The 15,825-nt window shown below is 34.9% G+C and overlaps 1 protein-coding gene across 5 annotated transcripts in view; it reads left to right on the top strand.

Moving 5' to 3' along the window:
- CFAP44 (cilia and flagella associated protein 44) overlaps nucleotides 1-15,825 on the top strand; it is a 124,786-nt gene that overhangs the window by 53,906 nt on the left and 55,055 nt on the right. For 4 of the 5 annotated variants that reach the window (XR_011994687.1, XM_072723148.1, XM_072723155.1 and 1 more), the window contains 5 exons: nucleotides 4,690-4,835; nucleotides 5,433-5,703; nucleotides 8,299-8,354; nucleotides 8,510-8,672; nucleotides 10,342-10,472. Coding sequence is in view for 4 of the 5 variants with exons in the window: in XM_072723148.1 (XP_072579249.1) it covers nucleotides 4,690-4,835; nucleotides 5,433-5,703; nucleotides 8,299-8,354; nucleotides 8,510-8,672; nucleotides 10,342-10,472 (767 nt within the window). In the remaining variant the exon portion in view is untranslated. Of the gene's footprint in view, nucleotides 1-4,689; nucleotides 4,836-5,432; nucleotides 5,704-8,298; nucleotides 8,355-8,509; nucleotides 8,673-10,341; nucleotides 10,473-10,920; nucleotides 12,030-15,825 lie in introns of those variants that run through there. The other variant, XM_072723160.1, reaches the window with a different exon arrangement.

Here is a 15,825-nt window from a genome sequence, read left to right as displayed (position 1 = left end):
GCAGCAAACTTCCTAACAATGAAGTTATTCTTATTTCAAGAAATGGTCATGGCTGCCTCAACCTTCAGCAACCACCCCACACCCCAACCCCCAATCAGTCAGCAGCCAACAACATTGAAGTGAGACCCTCCACCGGAAAAAAGATTAAGACTTGCTGAAAACTCAGATTATGGTTAGAAATTCTGGGCAATAAAGTATTTTTAAATTAAGGTAGGTACATTGGTTTTCTTAGGCATAATGCTACTACACACTTAATAGACTATGCTGCAGTATAAACACAACTTTTATGTGCGCTGGGAAACCAAAAAATTCATTTAACTCACTTTATTGCAATAGTAGCTTTATTGAGGTGGTCTGGAATCAAACCCACAATATCTCCAAGGTATGCCTGTATGTGAAAGATTACCATTAATTCATAACCAATCCCAGATCTTTGGCCAGACCAGGACACTGAGCAGCCAAGGACTGTTGCTACAAGGAGTAATGAGCAATTAGCTTCTCCCCTGTTCCACTTTTCCTAGAAATACATCTTCGTTAGCAACTTCTAAAGAGGCAAGCAGAAAGAGGATAGAAAATAGTGATGGAGGCACCTTAGGACTCCATTTATTAGTGCCTTTACCTTGATTTATTTATTATTTTTAAAAAGATTTCATTTATTAATTCATGATACACACACACACACACACACACACACACACACACACACAGGCAGAGACACAGGCAGAGGGAGAAGCAGGCTCCATGCAGGGAGCCCAATGTGGGACTCGATCCCGGGACCCCAGGATCACACCCTGGGCCAAAGGCAGATGCTCAACCACTGAGCCACTCAGGTGGCCCTTGTCTTTGTTTTATGAAACCATTGTTTCTGGCTACTATTGTGTGGGGTTTAAGAGTGAAGGGATAAGTAAGACATGGTTCCTGCCCTCAGGAAATTTCTTCATTTCAAGAGGGAGAGAGGCATAGAAACAACTGTAATACAATGTAATAGAGTTCTAGCATCCTTGAAACACACCTGCAAAAATTTTTGTATAACAAACACATTTAGTGCTTATTCTTCAGGTTGCCAGATAAATACTACGTGACACAAACTTACACTAGGTATATTTGTTTTTTTTCTGAAATTCATATTTAACAGAGCATGTTGTATTTTTATTTGCTGAATATGGCAACCTCTTTATTCTGTACCAGACAGCATTCAAAGTGATTTATTAACCACCCTATAAAAGAAGTCCTCTTATAATTTACGTGTTCCATAAGAAGAAACCAAGGCATGGAGAGGTTACGTAATTTATCCAGGGTCATATAACTAATGAGAGGTGGAACCAGGATCTGGACTCCAGCAGTTTGGGTCTAGAATCCCTGCTTTTAACTATTAAACCCCACCAGCACACAAGATTAAGGTCCAGTTTACAGAGGTGGTGACACTGAGTGCTGAATGCAACTATTTGCCAACTCTGCCTACAACCAAGTAGACGGTATGGAAAACTGGTCTCACTGTGAAGTCCTGACCACAGTTCTCAAGAACTCACCCTGTAGGCCCCTTCTACCACCTAGCCATGTTCACTTGGCCACTTTCTAAATTTCTGATTTAATTCTTCCTTCACATAAGCTGCATGCTCCCTCACTTTCTAATGATAACCTCCTCTCACATTTCACTGAGAAAATAAGATTTTCCTTGCCTTGTCTCCAACAGATCCAACACCCTATGGGGACCAACCCATACAAGTTTTGTCTGCTTTGCCTATTACTCCAGTTGATGAATGGTCTCCTGCGACTGTCGAAGGACACTTTTCCCGAAGGCCTCTTGATCTGACCCCTCTCACATCCTCCAGTATTTTATTCCTGCAATAAACCACCTAATCTGTATCATCCACTTCCCTCTGTTTACTAAATTCTTTTTTTTTTTTTTAAGATTTTATTTATTTATTCATGAGAGACACAGAGAGAAAGAGAGGCAGAGACACAGGCAGAGGGAGAAGCAGGCTCCATGCAGGGAGCCCAACATGAGACTCGATTCTGGGTCTCCAGGGTCACACCCTGGGCGGAAGGTGGCTCTAAACCGCTGGGCTACCAGGGCTGCCCTGTTTACTAAATTCTTATCATCAGCACATAAACATGCTCTAGGACTTAAAATTTTTCCTTAAACCTCTTTCTTTCCCTCCCACTCCTCCTTTTAGAGATGATCCTAAAGGTCATATTATGCATCTTTAACTTCATATAATTTGATATAAATTTATTCTTCTAAAATTCCAAAGAAAAAAGATCTTAGAGCACGTTAATGCCGTGTATCCTGCCCCTCTCCATTGTCCTGTTTTCTTTATATATGTATATTTGTATCTCCAAGGGGTATTTTATTATAGTTTTATAGTGCTGATATAATTTTGGCTTATCCTTTTTATTACTGTTAATTCCCTTCTATTTCTTTGTAGTTGAATCTTCTGCCTAAAAATATATATATATGTATGTGTGTGTGTGTGTGTGTGTATATATATATATATATATATATATATATATATATATATATATACATACATACATATATATATTGTATATCTGCTGATGACAAATTCTTCATTTTGGGGGCTCTTGAGGGTCTTAAATTGTCTTCATTTTGCCTTTTTAAAAATTATATTTTTTGCTGGATATCTTCAAACTTTGATATCTTTTAATCCTCTTTTGCCTGCCATTCTACCAGCTGCGTCTTTTTATTGTTGTTTCTTTGAAACCTAGTATGTCTTTTTCTCTGGCTGATTATAAGATTTTGTATTAAAGCGTTTAATTTCCTCATATTTATCTTGTGCTCATAACATTTCTTGAATGCCAGCATAGTTTTATTCAGTTTTGGAAAATTCTTAGCCATTATCTACCACAGTATTGTTTCTGGCCCATCTTTTTACTTGTTTCTTCTGGGATTCCAGTTTTATGTACATTAACCCTTATCACTATGTCCCATATGTATTTTACAAACACACCAGTCTTTTTTTTTTTTTGTATTTTCCATCCTTCTTTTCTCTCTCCTGCTTTGGTATGACTACTTTATCTGGTCTCTGTTCCAGCTCCATAACTCTAGCTGTGTCTAGTTGCTTTCAAACTAATCTGTTGAATTTTTAATTTGTCATTTTGTCAGTTCTAGAATTTTATTCCATTATTTTTTATAGATTCTAGATGACTTAAATTTTCCATATTGCCTTCACATTCCTTAAATATATTAATCATGATTATTTGAAGTCTCATGACTTTTTCTTTGATCTGCTTGTCTTTTTAAAATTTACTTAAATTCAATTCAGTTAATATATAGCATATTACTAGTTTCAGAGGTAGAATTTAGTGATTCACCAGTTGCATATAACACCAAGTGCCCTCCTTAATGCTCATCACCCAGTTACCCCATCCTCCCATCTACCTCCCCTCCAGCAACCCTCAATTTCTTTCCTATAGTCAAGAGTCTCTTATGGTTTGCTTCCCTTTCTGTTTTTATCTTACTTTACTTTTCCTTCCCTTTCCCTATGTTCATCTGTTTTGTTTCTTAAATTCCACATACGAGTAGAATTGTATGGTATTTGTCTTTCTCTGACTCATTTCACATAGAGTGATATCCTCTAGTTCCCTCCACATCATTGCAAATGGTAAGATTTCATCCTTTTGACGGCTGAATAATATTCCATTATATACATATATCACATCTTTATCAATTCATCTGATGGACATCTGGGCTTTTTCCACATTTTGGCTATTGTGGATATTGATACTACAAATATTGGGGTGCATGTGCTCCTTTGGATCACTATGTTTTGTATTCTTTGGATAAATATCGAGTAGTGCAGTTGCTGGGTTGTAAGGTAGTTCTATTTTTACTTTTTAAGGAACCTCCATACTGGCTTCAGGGTGGCTGCCATTCCTGCCTGGAATGCACTAGTTTGCATTCCACTATAATCTGTTTGGCTTTTGGTTTTCAATCAAGTCTTGTCTTAGCTAGTATGCCCAGTTTTTTAAAATTTAATAATTGACCTTGTATGTGAAAAGCTATAGCTTGAGAATCTATATGTTGCCATTGTCTCCTGGAAATTTATTTTTGGTTCTGGAAAGCAGCTAGAAATCCTAGATTACTTTCATCTACTCAGTGATTGAGACTCACGCATGTAGTGTACAGTGTTCCAGGATTGCAATGGAAAGCCTGCTGGAAGGTGTATTTACTGTGGCTCCTCCTCCTTGGGAGGATCCTGCAATTTCTTTCCCTCTCCCTAAGTGCATGAGACAACACATTGCTCTGCTGAGCTTCTAAGCCTCTCAGCTGCCACTTACAGAACTGGCAACTGCCTTAGGGGAAGAGCAATGCCCTAGACTCAAAACTAGTTCTGAACACCATGACCTATAAAACCCTTTACTAAACACTAAATGCAGAATAATACTTGAAATAAAAAGGTAGTCAGAAGAGATATCTCTTCCACTTTTAAGTGGAAGCAAATTATTGTAAGATGTTTTATTATTGTATAATCATATAGTTGCATGTAAAAAGACAATGGAGATACTTTATAAAACTTTATAATCATAGAAATCATATAAAAATAGATGTTTTGAGACATCTATTTTAGGTTTTAAAATTTGAACTAATAATAAAAAAAGTCCTCATGTGGCCATATGTATCTTATATTCAAATACTACCTCTTATGTTCTTTATTTCTTTTCCAGGGCGGCTATGATGCTGGTTTTCTATATCACTGTGAGTTCCCCCCATATGACAAAAATAGTGCTATCACAGAAATGAAAAATGAACCTTTTGACTTTCGTCGTCTTGAAGATACAGAGGATAATCCCATCCAAGCTATCACTTTCAGGTGAACTGAATTTCAGAAAGCCTTAAAAAAACCATATCCCATATGTGTGTATGTTGTTGCCCATCATGAATATTGTTCATTTTTAAAGATCTGTCCAAATGGAAGGGCACTCAAACATTTTCTAGTTAAATCAATTGAATGAATAAATAGAATCAAAGCTAATTCTGAAACTGTATTTCAAGTCCCTCTATCAAATATTGTGTCTGAATTTCTGTTTATCACACAATTGTTTTAGGGATTTACTTTCTGTTACTTAGGAGGATGCTACTGCATGGTCAGATAATAAAGGTTAAGTATTGCAATGATTCTGGACAAATCACAAATTGATTCATTATTCCCTTATTTGAGAATTAAACATACATGCCAGTCATTCTTTTGAAGATCAACTATAATAGCTCCAAATTTCAAATTGGCTTTTTCCCCCCTTCTACCCTTTTGTATGAGTTTGCCAAGGCTGCCATAGTTCGTTAGGGTTTCAAAATAGGAGTGGGGAGCTGCACAACGTAATCCATGAGATCTGTGTTATTAAAGTTTAGTCATTTGTCAGTTAACTTAAATATTTTCATATTAACATGAAGAACAATTTATGTTTCATAGCATTCACCAAGATCTAATGTTCTGTGGAATGCAAGATGGAGCAATTCGAGTCTATATCTTAAGTCAGAATAATCCTTCATTGATGAATATGGTGGACTACTGGCACTTCAATATTCATGACAATAATTATGGATGTGTTAAAGGCATCTCTACTAGTTTTGATGACCGTTTCTTGGTGACTACTGGGGCAGATAGTAATATCTTTGTTTTCACCATTTTTTCTGAATTTGAGCTGAAGAAATCTATCAAAGCCAAAGTGCCATCTCCCAGGGTATGTAACTGACTAATAACAATGATAAAAAATACTTTAAAATAGTGATGTCAAAATTACTCATTCTTTAAAAACTGAAAACTCTTTAGACATATTTACCTTATAGTCTATTCTTGCTGTTAGTATTATAATTTTGGCTTTCTGGTGCCTCTGTTATTAAATATTAAAGTCCTGAATTCCCCTATAGCCCTAAAATTATAGAATTTCTCAAGTCAATTTTTCTATATCAATCAGTTTTTTGATTAAAATTTCTTTGTTTTCAAAATGTACATTTTTCCAGATATATATTTTTCATTTACTCACTTATTAAAGGGACATATATGAGATGTACACCATAATTTGTGTTTGAAAGCGGTTGTAAAAATACTAGTCTTTAGTATTAGAATATGACAATGTAGATTATGATCAAACATTAAGTTAAATTATTCTATTCTTAGGCAGAATGTATTATCGGCTTTGTAACGAAGATTGAGGGTTCATATCCCCAAATGATATCCATTTGCCCTACCACATGACTTGAAGTTTCTATTATCAAAGTGGTTCCTTTGGGGAAAAAAATCACTAATAACCATTAGAATTGCTCCTCAAGAGGGAGTTATATTAGACCGTAGTTAAAATTCCTGTGAATACATTGGCATCCCATTTAATAGGTAGCCCACTTCAAAAGAACATACAAAAAGTAGGGCAGATTTGAGCAGATAAATTTTCATTTCTATTAATAGAAGCAAAATTTGGAGAATGGACTGTTATCTAAAGACCTTTAGCTCAGGAAGAATTATAGAAGGGAAAATTATGAAGAAGAAAATCCTTTTCTTTCTACCTTGCCAGCTCTCTCTATGGAAATCTATCTTGGACAGAAGAAATCCATTCCACATTTGTATAATAGCATCCTTTTATTTATGACTTCAATAGATATTTCTTATGTCATTGATGCAGACTTTGCTTTTAAGAAGGCAAAATCAGAAAGAAATGAATCAAGAGAGGACTAAGCTCTGCCTATGTCTAAGCTTCTTCCTTTAGAATCTGCTGGGAAGTCATTTAAAGTACAGATGCCTGAGCCCTAGCCAGGAGCAGTTAAATCAGAATATCTGAAAGTGAGGCCCAGGTAGCAGTATTTTATAAAATATCTTACCCTCTCCCCCAGTATCAGGCCCTAGGATTCTAAGGTACAGCCAGGATTGAGAACAATTGGCCTGTATTTTGGCACAGTTGGCAGCAACTCTGCTTAACTCAAATTTATTGTAAACAGCTGAGGCCGGGGTAGTGGGCTTGGTATCAGCATCAAATCCTGGAGACCACACTGCTAATGGAAAACCAAGGGGCTTGGCTCTGGGCAATAAAAGAATAAAAACATAAAATTCAGCATAATACCCTCCAGTTCCATCCACGTCGAAGCAAATGGTGGGTATTTGCTTGACGGGATGAGCACTGGGTGTTGGCAAATTGAACACCAATAAAAAATAAATTTATTAAAAAAACCATAAAATTCAATCAAGTTATGTCCTAAGTGATTAACAGTAATTACAATGTATTAGCCATCAATGTTTTTTACGCTGGTCATGTCTTATGTCTTCACTTTTACTGAAGTTCTAAACTTTGGGGCACCTGGCTTGCTCAGTCAGTAGAGCATGTAACTCTTGACCCTGGAATTGTGAGTTTGTGCCCTACGTTGGGTGTAGAGATTACTTAAAAAAAATCTTAGGAAAAAAGTTCTAAACCTTGTCTTATAGAAACATGTAGATATATTTCATATGTGTAAAGACTAGTACTGTAACAATACAACTTGGTGAAAAGAGACTCCTTATTTCTTTACAATGAATGACAACAAAACAGATCTATCTGTGATGAAAAAGAATAGAGAATGAACAAGTTCACTTTTACTTAAGAACTGATTAGCTAGCAACCTCAGACTTTATTTGGTTCACTGGATTATAATTCTTCTTCCTTAAATTTTATAGCATTGCACCTGAATAAACAAAGCACTTTTAAATGATTTACTTCATAGTTCCCTTAACTAATTTCTTTTCTAAAAGGAGATTCATGTTTCTGACTTCATCTTTCTTTCTCAAGGAGGGGAACTATACTATTCTGTGCATTTCTCACTGTATGTCTTTTTAAAATAAGGTCAAGTGAAATGCTTAAAGTTTAAAAAAATATTGTATGTCAACTATACTCAAACTTTTAATTTAAAAAATACATTTTAAACTCTTCCTGTATACATAGAGTATTTGGGGAGAATTATGCATATATGAAAGGGCATAAGCTAAAAAAATAGCATTTTAAAACAAATGACCTAGAAAATTTTTGTGTTTATTCTTTGTTAGCAATACATGATATTAGCAATTCACATTTTGGAGAGGAATTATGGTGATCTCAACATTTTGCAGACGCCTTAAGTTTCAAGACTTTTTCTACCTACTTGTTTAAAACAGAAATAAGTTTAGTCAATTGCAATATTTTCCCTAGTTTATTTCTTGTGAAAATACTTTGCAAGCCTATAATTATTAGAAATTGACAGAGGGAAAAACTCAGTTTATTTCATATTAGATATTTTAAGAGAAATATGGCATTTAACCATTTCTCCCCTTTCTACAGTTTGGAATTGAAGCAGAGCCAATTCCAGAAGATATTGAAGATCCCAAATCCTATAGGTATGGGAATTTTTGATAAATACTCACTAGTCCTAAACTGTCGCAAAATGGCACTTTTTAGAAGCTGACCAAGCCAAAAGAATTTCCAAGTTGAGTCCTTGTTTCCTCTTACGCTGTTTCTCTCTCTTGTTATCCTTTTCAATATCTGTTTTCAGTATTGAGAATGCTAGGAGAAAAAGAGAACATGACAAGTTAATGAAAGAAGTGGAAGAAATAAAGGCTGGGAAGAGAGAAAAGCTCAAAGCTTTGAGAAATGAATTTTGGAAACTTCTAGAAATGAATCAAGAATTACCAAAGCATATGCAGTTTAAGCGAACAGTAAGCCTCAAAGAAATTTGACTTTAATTTTTTAAAATATACACTATTTTTTTCGATCAAGACTACTATTTTGCTGATAAAATAGGAAACTTAAAATCATCCTTAAGGTCCCCTTTTATCTGGCTAGTATATTGGTAGCAGCTAAAATACTGTAGAACTTGACACACAGCTTGGTTTGGATACAGAAGAGCTTCCTTACATAAGGTTTACTTCCAGATTTAGCTACCTCACTTTTTTTTTTTTTTGATGGGGGTGAGTAACAAGTAAAATATAAACACAGGTTTGAATCTGGTTATCAACACTTACTGTACCTAAACAAGATACACATATATTCTGATTCTCTGTGATTCTATTTCGATAATTCACTGAATTCATCAAAAAGATAGTACATGATCCACAAATTTTTAAAAGATGACTTAGTGTAATTGTAGCTATGGGGACAATCAACAAATTGTTTAAGCTAATTTTGTATTATTTTTTTTTCTTTTCTGACTTATTACAAAGCTCCATCTACCTGCTAGTGATTTTCTTTTCATTATATACTTCTTCCAAAGTGGAATTGCTGTCAAGAATCTAATCAAATAAAAAGCCAGAATTTATCATCCTGACTATACCTATAATTTTAGAGGCATCTAGTCAATTCCATATGAAAAATGCTCTAGTGAAATCATAATGGCTACCTTATATTGTTTAAAAGACCAACCCATAATGGTTAAAAGATATTGCTATTTTACTAAGAAAAAAGGTTGACATTTACAGAATATAAGTAACATAATTCAAAATAAAGAACGCCTGAGGTGGGTTCTATAGCTAAGCATTTTATATACATCACTACTTAAAACTGAAACACCCATGGAGGGCAGCCCAGGTGGCTCAGCGGTTTAGCTCCGCCTTCAGCACTGGGCCTGATCCTGGAGACTCAGGATGGAGTCCCACGTCAGGTTCCCTGCATGGAGCCTGCCTCTCCCTCTGCCTGTGTCTCTGCCCCTCTCTCTCTCTCTGTGTCTCTCATGAATAAATAAAATCTTAAAAAAAAATACTAAGATATTCCAAGATTGTGTTGTACTTTCCCTGCCCCTGAAACACCCCTGGAAAGATAATTACTACTTATAATTTAGTCTGAAAGCAGGCACTGATATTTTTCCAAGAGAAAAGGAAAAAAAAAACATTGCTCCCCTAATTACCCTTATGGGAGAAATAGCCCCCTTGGCAAAGGACATCCAGCTAGAACTTGGTGACCTTAAAAAAGACACCAAAGACTTAGCTGTCTTTCCTGGGTGGGGTCACATGGGAAGGGGTGCCATGAACTCCTACCCTGTGCCTCGCTGGTTATGTGCCAGTGGTTGCTTTGGAGTGGTAGAAGTATTTTTTTTTTAACCTCTGCACACTCTCCAAATATTCTGTTATCGTTCATTGTTTTTATGTGGGAAAATCCTTTAATATAGAAATTTATTTGCAGTATTGTTAATTATTTCTGAGAACTTTTCTCCATATTTTGTGGAAATAAAATTGTTATTTTTTTCTAGAACAGTTTGTGATATTTGGAAGAGAATTATGACGCAAAGTGAAATTAGGTACAAAACTTAATCTGTATCCGGGTATGAAATAGGATTGATAATGTACAGTGATAAATGTACCCATTTTGATGAACAAATCCACTTATTTGCAGGATTTTGATGTGGATTCCAAAATTCGTGCTGAGATTGCCAGAAAAACAGCTTTTAAAATTCATGAAGTGGAAAAGGAATTAGCTTGGGAAAAAGAGAAACATGAACTTAGCCTCATGAAGCTACAGAATAGGTAGGATTTGTATTTCCTACAAGTTAGGATGTTTGAGATCATATATTTGAATGAAGTTGTTCACAATGGCTTAATCAAAATGGTCAGGTAAGAGGTGTCCTGGAGTACCTACTAACATTTGAAATCTCAAGGAATCCTCTTGTCACTGCTACTGATATCTTCTTGAGCTTTCTGGGAAATTTAAATCTGGGAAGTTTAACGATTAGATTTTTCAAAGCACCACCGTGGCTCAATTGGTTAAGCATCCGACTCTTGATTTTGGCTCAGGTCATGATCTCAGGGTCATGAGATCAAGCCCCATATCAGCACCATGCTCAGTGTGGAGCCTGCTTGAGACTCTCTCTTTCCCTCTTCTCCTTTCTGTGTGTGTGTGTGTGTGTGTGTGTGTGTGTGTGTGTGTATAAATAAATAAATAAATAAATAAATAAATTTTCAACTCAATACACAGAAAACAATTTTAAAATGGGCAGAAGACATGAATAGACATTTCTCCAAGGAAGACGTCCAGATGGCCAGCAAACACATGAAAAGATGTTCAAGATATCTCATCATCAGGGAAATTCAAATAAAAAACACAATAGGATATCACCTCACACCTGTCAGAATGGCTAAAATCAAAAACACAAGAAACAGCAAGTGTTGGTGAGGATGCAGAGAAAAAGGAAACTTCATGCACTGTTGGAGATGCAAACCAGCCACTGTGGAAGACAGTATGGAGGTTCCTCAAAATTTAAAGATAGAACTACCTCATGATCCAGTAATCACACTACTTGGATATTTACCCAAAAAGTACAAAAAAACTAATTCAGAAGCATACATGCCCCCATATGTTTATTGCAACATTAGTTATAATAGCCGAATTATGGAAGCAGCCCTAGTGTCCATTGATAGATGAATGAGTAAAAAAGGTGCAGTATCTATACAATGGAATATTATATAGCCATAAAAGATAATAAAATCTTTCCATTTGAAATGAGATGGATTGGGGCACCTGGGTGGCTCAGTGGTTGAATGTCTGCCTTTGGCTCAGGGCATGATCCCGGGGTCCTGGGATTGAGTCCTGCATTAGGCCCCCCAGAGGGAGCCTACTTCTCCCTCTGCTTCTCTCTGCCTATGTCTCTGCCTTTCTCTGTCTCTCATGAATAAATAAATAAAATCTTTTTTTTTAAAAAATGAAATGACGTAGACGGAGACAGAATAATGTTAAGCAAAATAACTCAGAGGAAGACAAATACTGTGATTTGTTTGAATTTAAGAAACAAAAAAAAATGAGCAAGAGGAAAAAACAGAGACGAACCAGGTAACAAGACTCTTAACTATAGAGAACAAACTGATGATTACCAGAGGGGAGGTGATTGGGTGACAGAAGAAATGGGTGATGGGGATTGAGGAGTGCACTTGTCATGATAAGTACTGGTGATGTATGAGAATGCTGAATCACTATATTGTACACCAGAAATTACTAGAACACTGTATTAAATATACTGGCATTTAAATAAAAAATAATACAATAAAATTGTTTTTAATTAAAAATTAGATTTTTTACAAACTAAATTATGTAATGTTCTGTTTTTGACAAATTATTTTATATCTAGTTAACACATGAGCATGCACATATTTAAAAAATAAAAAATGAGATAGAATTAAAAGATTTATAATGGAAGACAACTTCCTGTCCAGTCTCTCTCATGTACCAATAGGACTCCCCAGAAGAAATTGCGCCATTTTTTTTAGCCTTTTTGAGATGTAATTTACATTGAGTAAAATGCACAAATTTTAACTGAATAGCTTGATAAATTTTACAGTTATATATGACATACATCCACTGCCCAGATTAAGAACATTCATGGTACTCTGAAAAGTTCCCTTGTGGCCCCCTTCCCGGTAGATATTAACTCGCCAGAGATGAATGTTTATTATATGAGTTTTGTCTGAGAATTTCATACGATTGAATTCTGCAACATGAACTCTTGTATTTGGCTTCTTTTACTTAACATCATGCTTTAGGTCATCTATGTTGTTGCAGGTAGCAGTAAATAAAAATAAATAAATAAATAAAAATGTCAAAAAATACCCAGTACCTACAATGTGAAATTCATAACGTCTGGCATCCAAAGTTTTTCAGCAAAACAAAAAGCATAACCCAAAATAAAGAAAAAATTTTCAGCTAATAGAAATAGACCCAGAAAACACACAGATGATATAACTAGCAGACAAGCACATTAAAGCAGTTATTATATTTTATAAGTTCAGGAAGTAGAGGAAAGCATGAGCACATTAGAGTGAACAAAATCCTTACCTATGATACTAGGAAACCAATAAATAATGATTAATAAATTCATATAAATACATTATTTACATGTATGGTTATAACCACTAGAAGAGATATGAAAAGTGGATTCTCTTTGAAATCTATCATATTTATGGGTTGAAATACTCAATACTTATCTATTAAAATCTATTATGTCAAAGTTGACCTATAGATTCAGTGTAATTCCAGTCAAAATCTTAGCAGGGTTTTTGATGAAAATTGACAAATTGCAAAGGACCTATGCAATACTGAAGATGAAAAACAAAGCCAGAGGATTTATAATATCAGGTGTCAAGAATAATTAAAATAGCATTATACTAGCACAAAGGCAGGCCAATGGAATAGAATGAATAGTTCTTCAGAAATGAATATATATGAATATATAAACACACATATACATATAATTATATATATATAATTACTTGATTTATGACAAACCTATCACTATAATCTGAGGAGGAAAGCATGGTCTTTTCAATAATGATACTAAGTCAATTTAATATCCATATAGAAACAAATGACACATGATCTCCATCTTATACCACCCCCAAAAATCAATATAGATAATGGTAAAACAATAGAGCTTCTAGAATAAAACACAGGAGAATTATTTCATGAATTGGGAATAGGTACAGTTTCCTTACCTATACACGAACCATAAAAGAAGAATATTGATAAATTGAACTTTATTAAAGTTAGAAACTTCTGCTAAAAAAGACCTCGTTAAAAGAATGAAAAGGCAAGCCACAGATTAAAGATATTTTACATGCATGCACACACACATCATATATATACATGTATCACAAATACATGTCATACATCTACAAAAGATTCCTACCTAGAAGATATGAATACTCTTACAACCCAATTTTAAAAATGAACAAAGAACTTGAACACCTAAGAGAATACACAAATAACCAATAAGTATAAGAAAAGGGGCTAAAATCATCACTCATCAGGTAAATGCCAATTTAAATCACATGGAGATACTACTACAGAATGGCTAAAATTTAAAGAAGTGACAATACTAAGTGATGACAAGCATGAGCATTATGGGTTGAATTGTATCTGCCAGAAAAACACTTAGAAATCTCCCAGTATCTTGGAGTATAATCTCTTCTGGAAATAGGGTCTTGACAGAGGTAATCAGGTTAAAGTGAGATTAGAGTGGTCCTAACCCAACATTACCTATATACTTTTATAAAAAGTGGAAACTTGGACATGCATTGAGAGAAGACTATGTGAAAAAACACAGAGACAACACCACTTGAAGGCAGAAGGTTTGGGATAATGCATCTAACAGGAAGGAGCCCCCAAGACTGCTGGCAAACCAGCAGAAGCTCAGAGAGGCATGGAACAGATTCTCCCTCCCAGGTCTCAGAAGAAACTAACAAATTGCATTTTTCATAGAACTAGAACAAGTAACCTTAAAATTTATATGGAACCACAAAGAACTTTGTTGAGAAAAAACAACAAAGCTGGAGGTAGGACAATCCCAGATTTTGTGATATGCTACAAAGCTGTAGTAATTAAAACAATATGGTACTGGCACAAAAATAAACACATAGATCAATAGAACAGAATAGGAAACCCAGAAAGAAACCCATGTTTATATGGTCTATTAATCTACAACAAAGGAGATAAGAATACACAATGGGGAAAAGACCCTCTGTTCAACAAATGGTGTTGGAAAAACTGGACAGCTTCATGTAAAAGAATGAAACAACCACTTTTTACCACCATATACAAAAATAAGCTCAAAATGGATTACAGACCTAAATGTGAAACCTAAAACCATAAAACTCCTAAAAGAAAATATAGGCAGTAATCTCTTGGATATCACCCTTAGCAACATATTTATGGATATGTTTCTTCAGGCAATGGAAACAAAAGTAAAAATAAACTGTTGGGACTACACAAAAATAATTTGAAAAGATATATTATCCACTATGCTTTTTGCAATATTATTTATAATAGTTAAGCTATAGGAGCAACCCAAGTGTCCACTGATAGATGAATGGGTAAAGAAGAGTGGTTTGTATATATGTATGTGTGTGGGGTGTGTGTGTGTGTATACACACAGGCACATACATACAATGGACTATTAGCCATAAAAAACAATGAGATTTTGCCATTTCCAACAACATGGATGGACCTAGAGGATATTATGCAAAGTGAAGTCAGAGAATGACAAATACCGTAGATTTCACTTATGTGTGGAATTTAAGAAACAGAACCAGTGAACAAAAACAGACTCTTAAATACAGAGAACATACTGAAGGGATGGTGGGTGGGTGGGTAAAATAGACAAATGGGATTAAGAAGAGATTAATGGGGGCACCTGGCTGGCTCAATTGGTAGAGTATGGGACTCTTGATCTCGGGGTTGTGGGTTTAAGCCCCACATTGGGTGTAGAGATTACTTAAAAAAGAGGATATTAACAAACTTACATTTATAAAATAAGTCATGAGATGAAAAATACAGCATAGGGAATATAGTCAGTAATATTGTGATAATGTATGGTGACTACACTTATTGTGAGTACAAAGTAATGTATAGAATTGTTGAATCAATATGTTGTATACCTGAAACTCATATATATATGTCAATTATACTTCAATATACATAAATAAAAATACATATCTCTCCTCAAAAAAAAATCCACTCCAACTCAACCAACATTTTGATTTTGGACTTCCAGCCTCTAGAACTTTTGTCTGTTATTTTAAGCCAACCAGTCCGTTGTACTTTGTTATGGAAGCCCTAGGAAGCTAATACAATGGGGATCGGTTGGAATTCTCATACACTAATGGCCAAGGTATAAATTGGTTGAATCATTTTTGGTTCTAGTATATAGTATCTAGTACCTAGTGCCTAGTATCTAGTAAAGCCAAATATGCGTATAATCTATGATCCAGCAATTCTTCTCCTGGTTATATTGCAAACAAATAAGTTCTTATGTCCACCAAAAAGCATGCACAAGAATGGTCATAGCAGCATTATTCATCATCTCAAAAAAATAGAAACAATTCAAATATCCAT

This window comes from Vulpes vulpes, chromosome 1, assembly GCF_048418805.1.
Source record: "Vulpes vulpes isolate BD-2025 chromosome 1, VulVul3, whole genome shotgun sequence".
Taxonomy (NCBI): domain Eukaryota; kingdom Metazoa; phylum Chordata; class Mammalia; order Carnivora; family Canidae; genus Vulpes; species Vulpes vulpes.
This window is presented reverse-complemented; position numbering and strand designations above follow the sequence as displayed.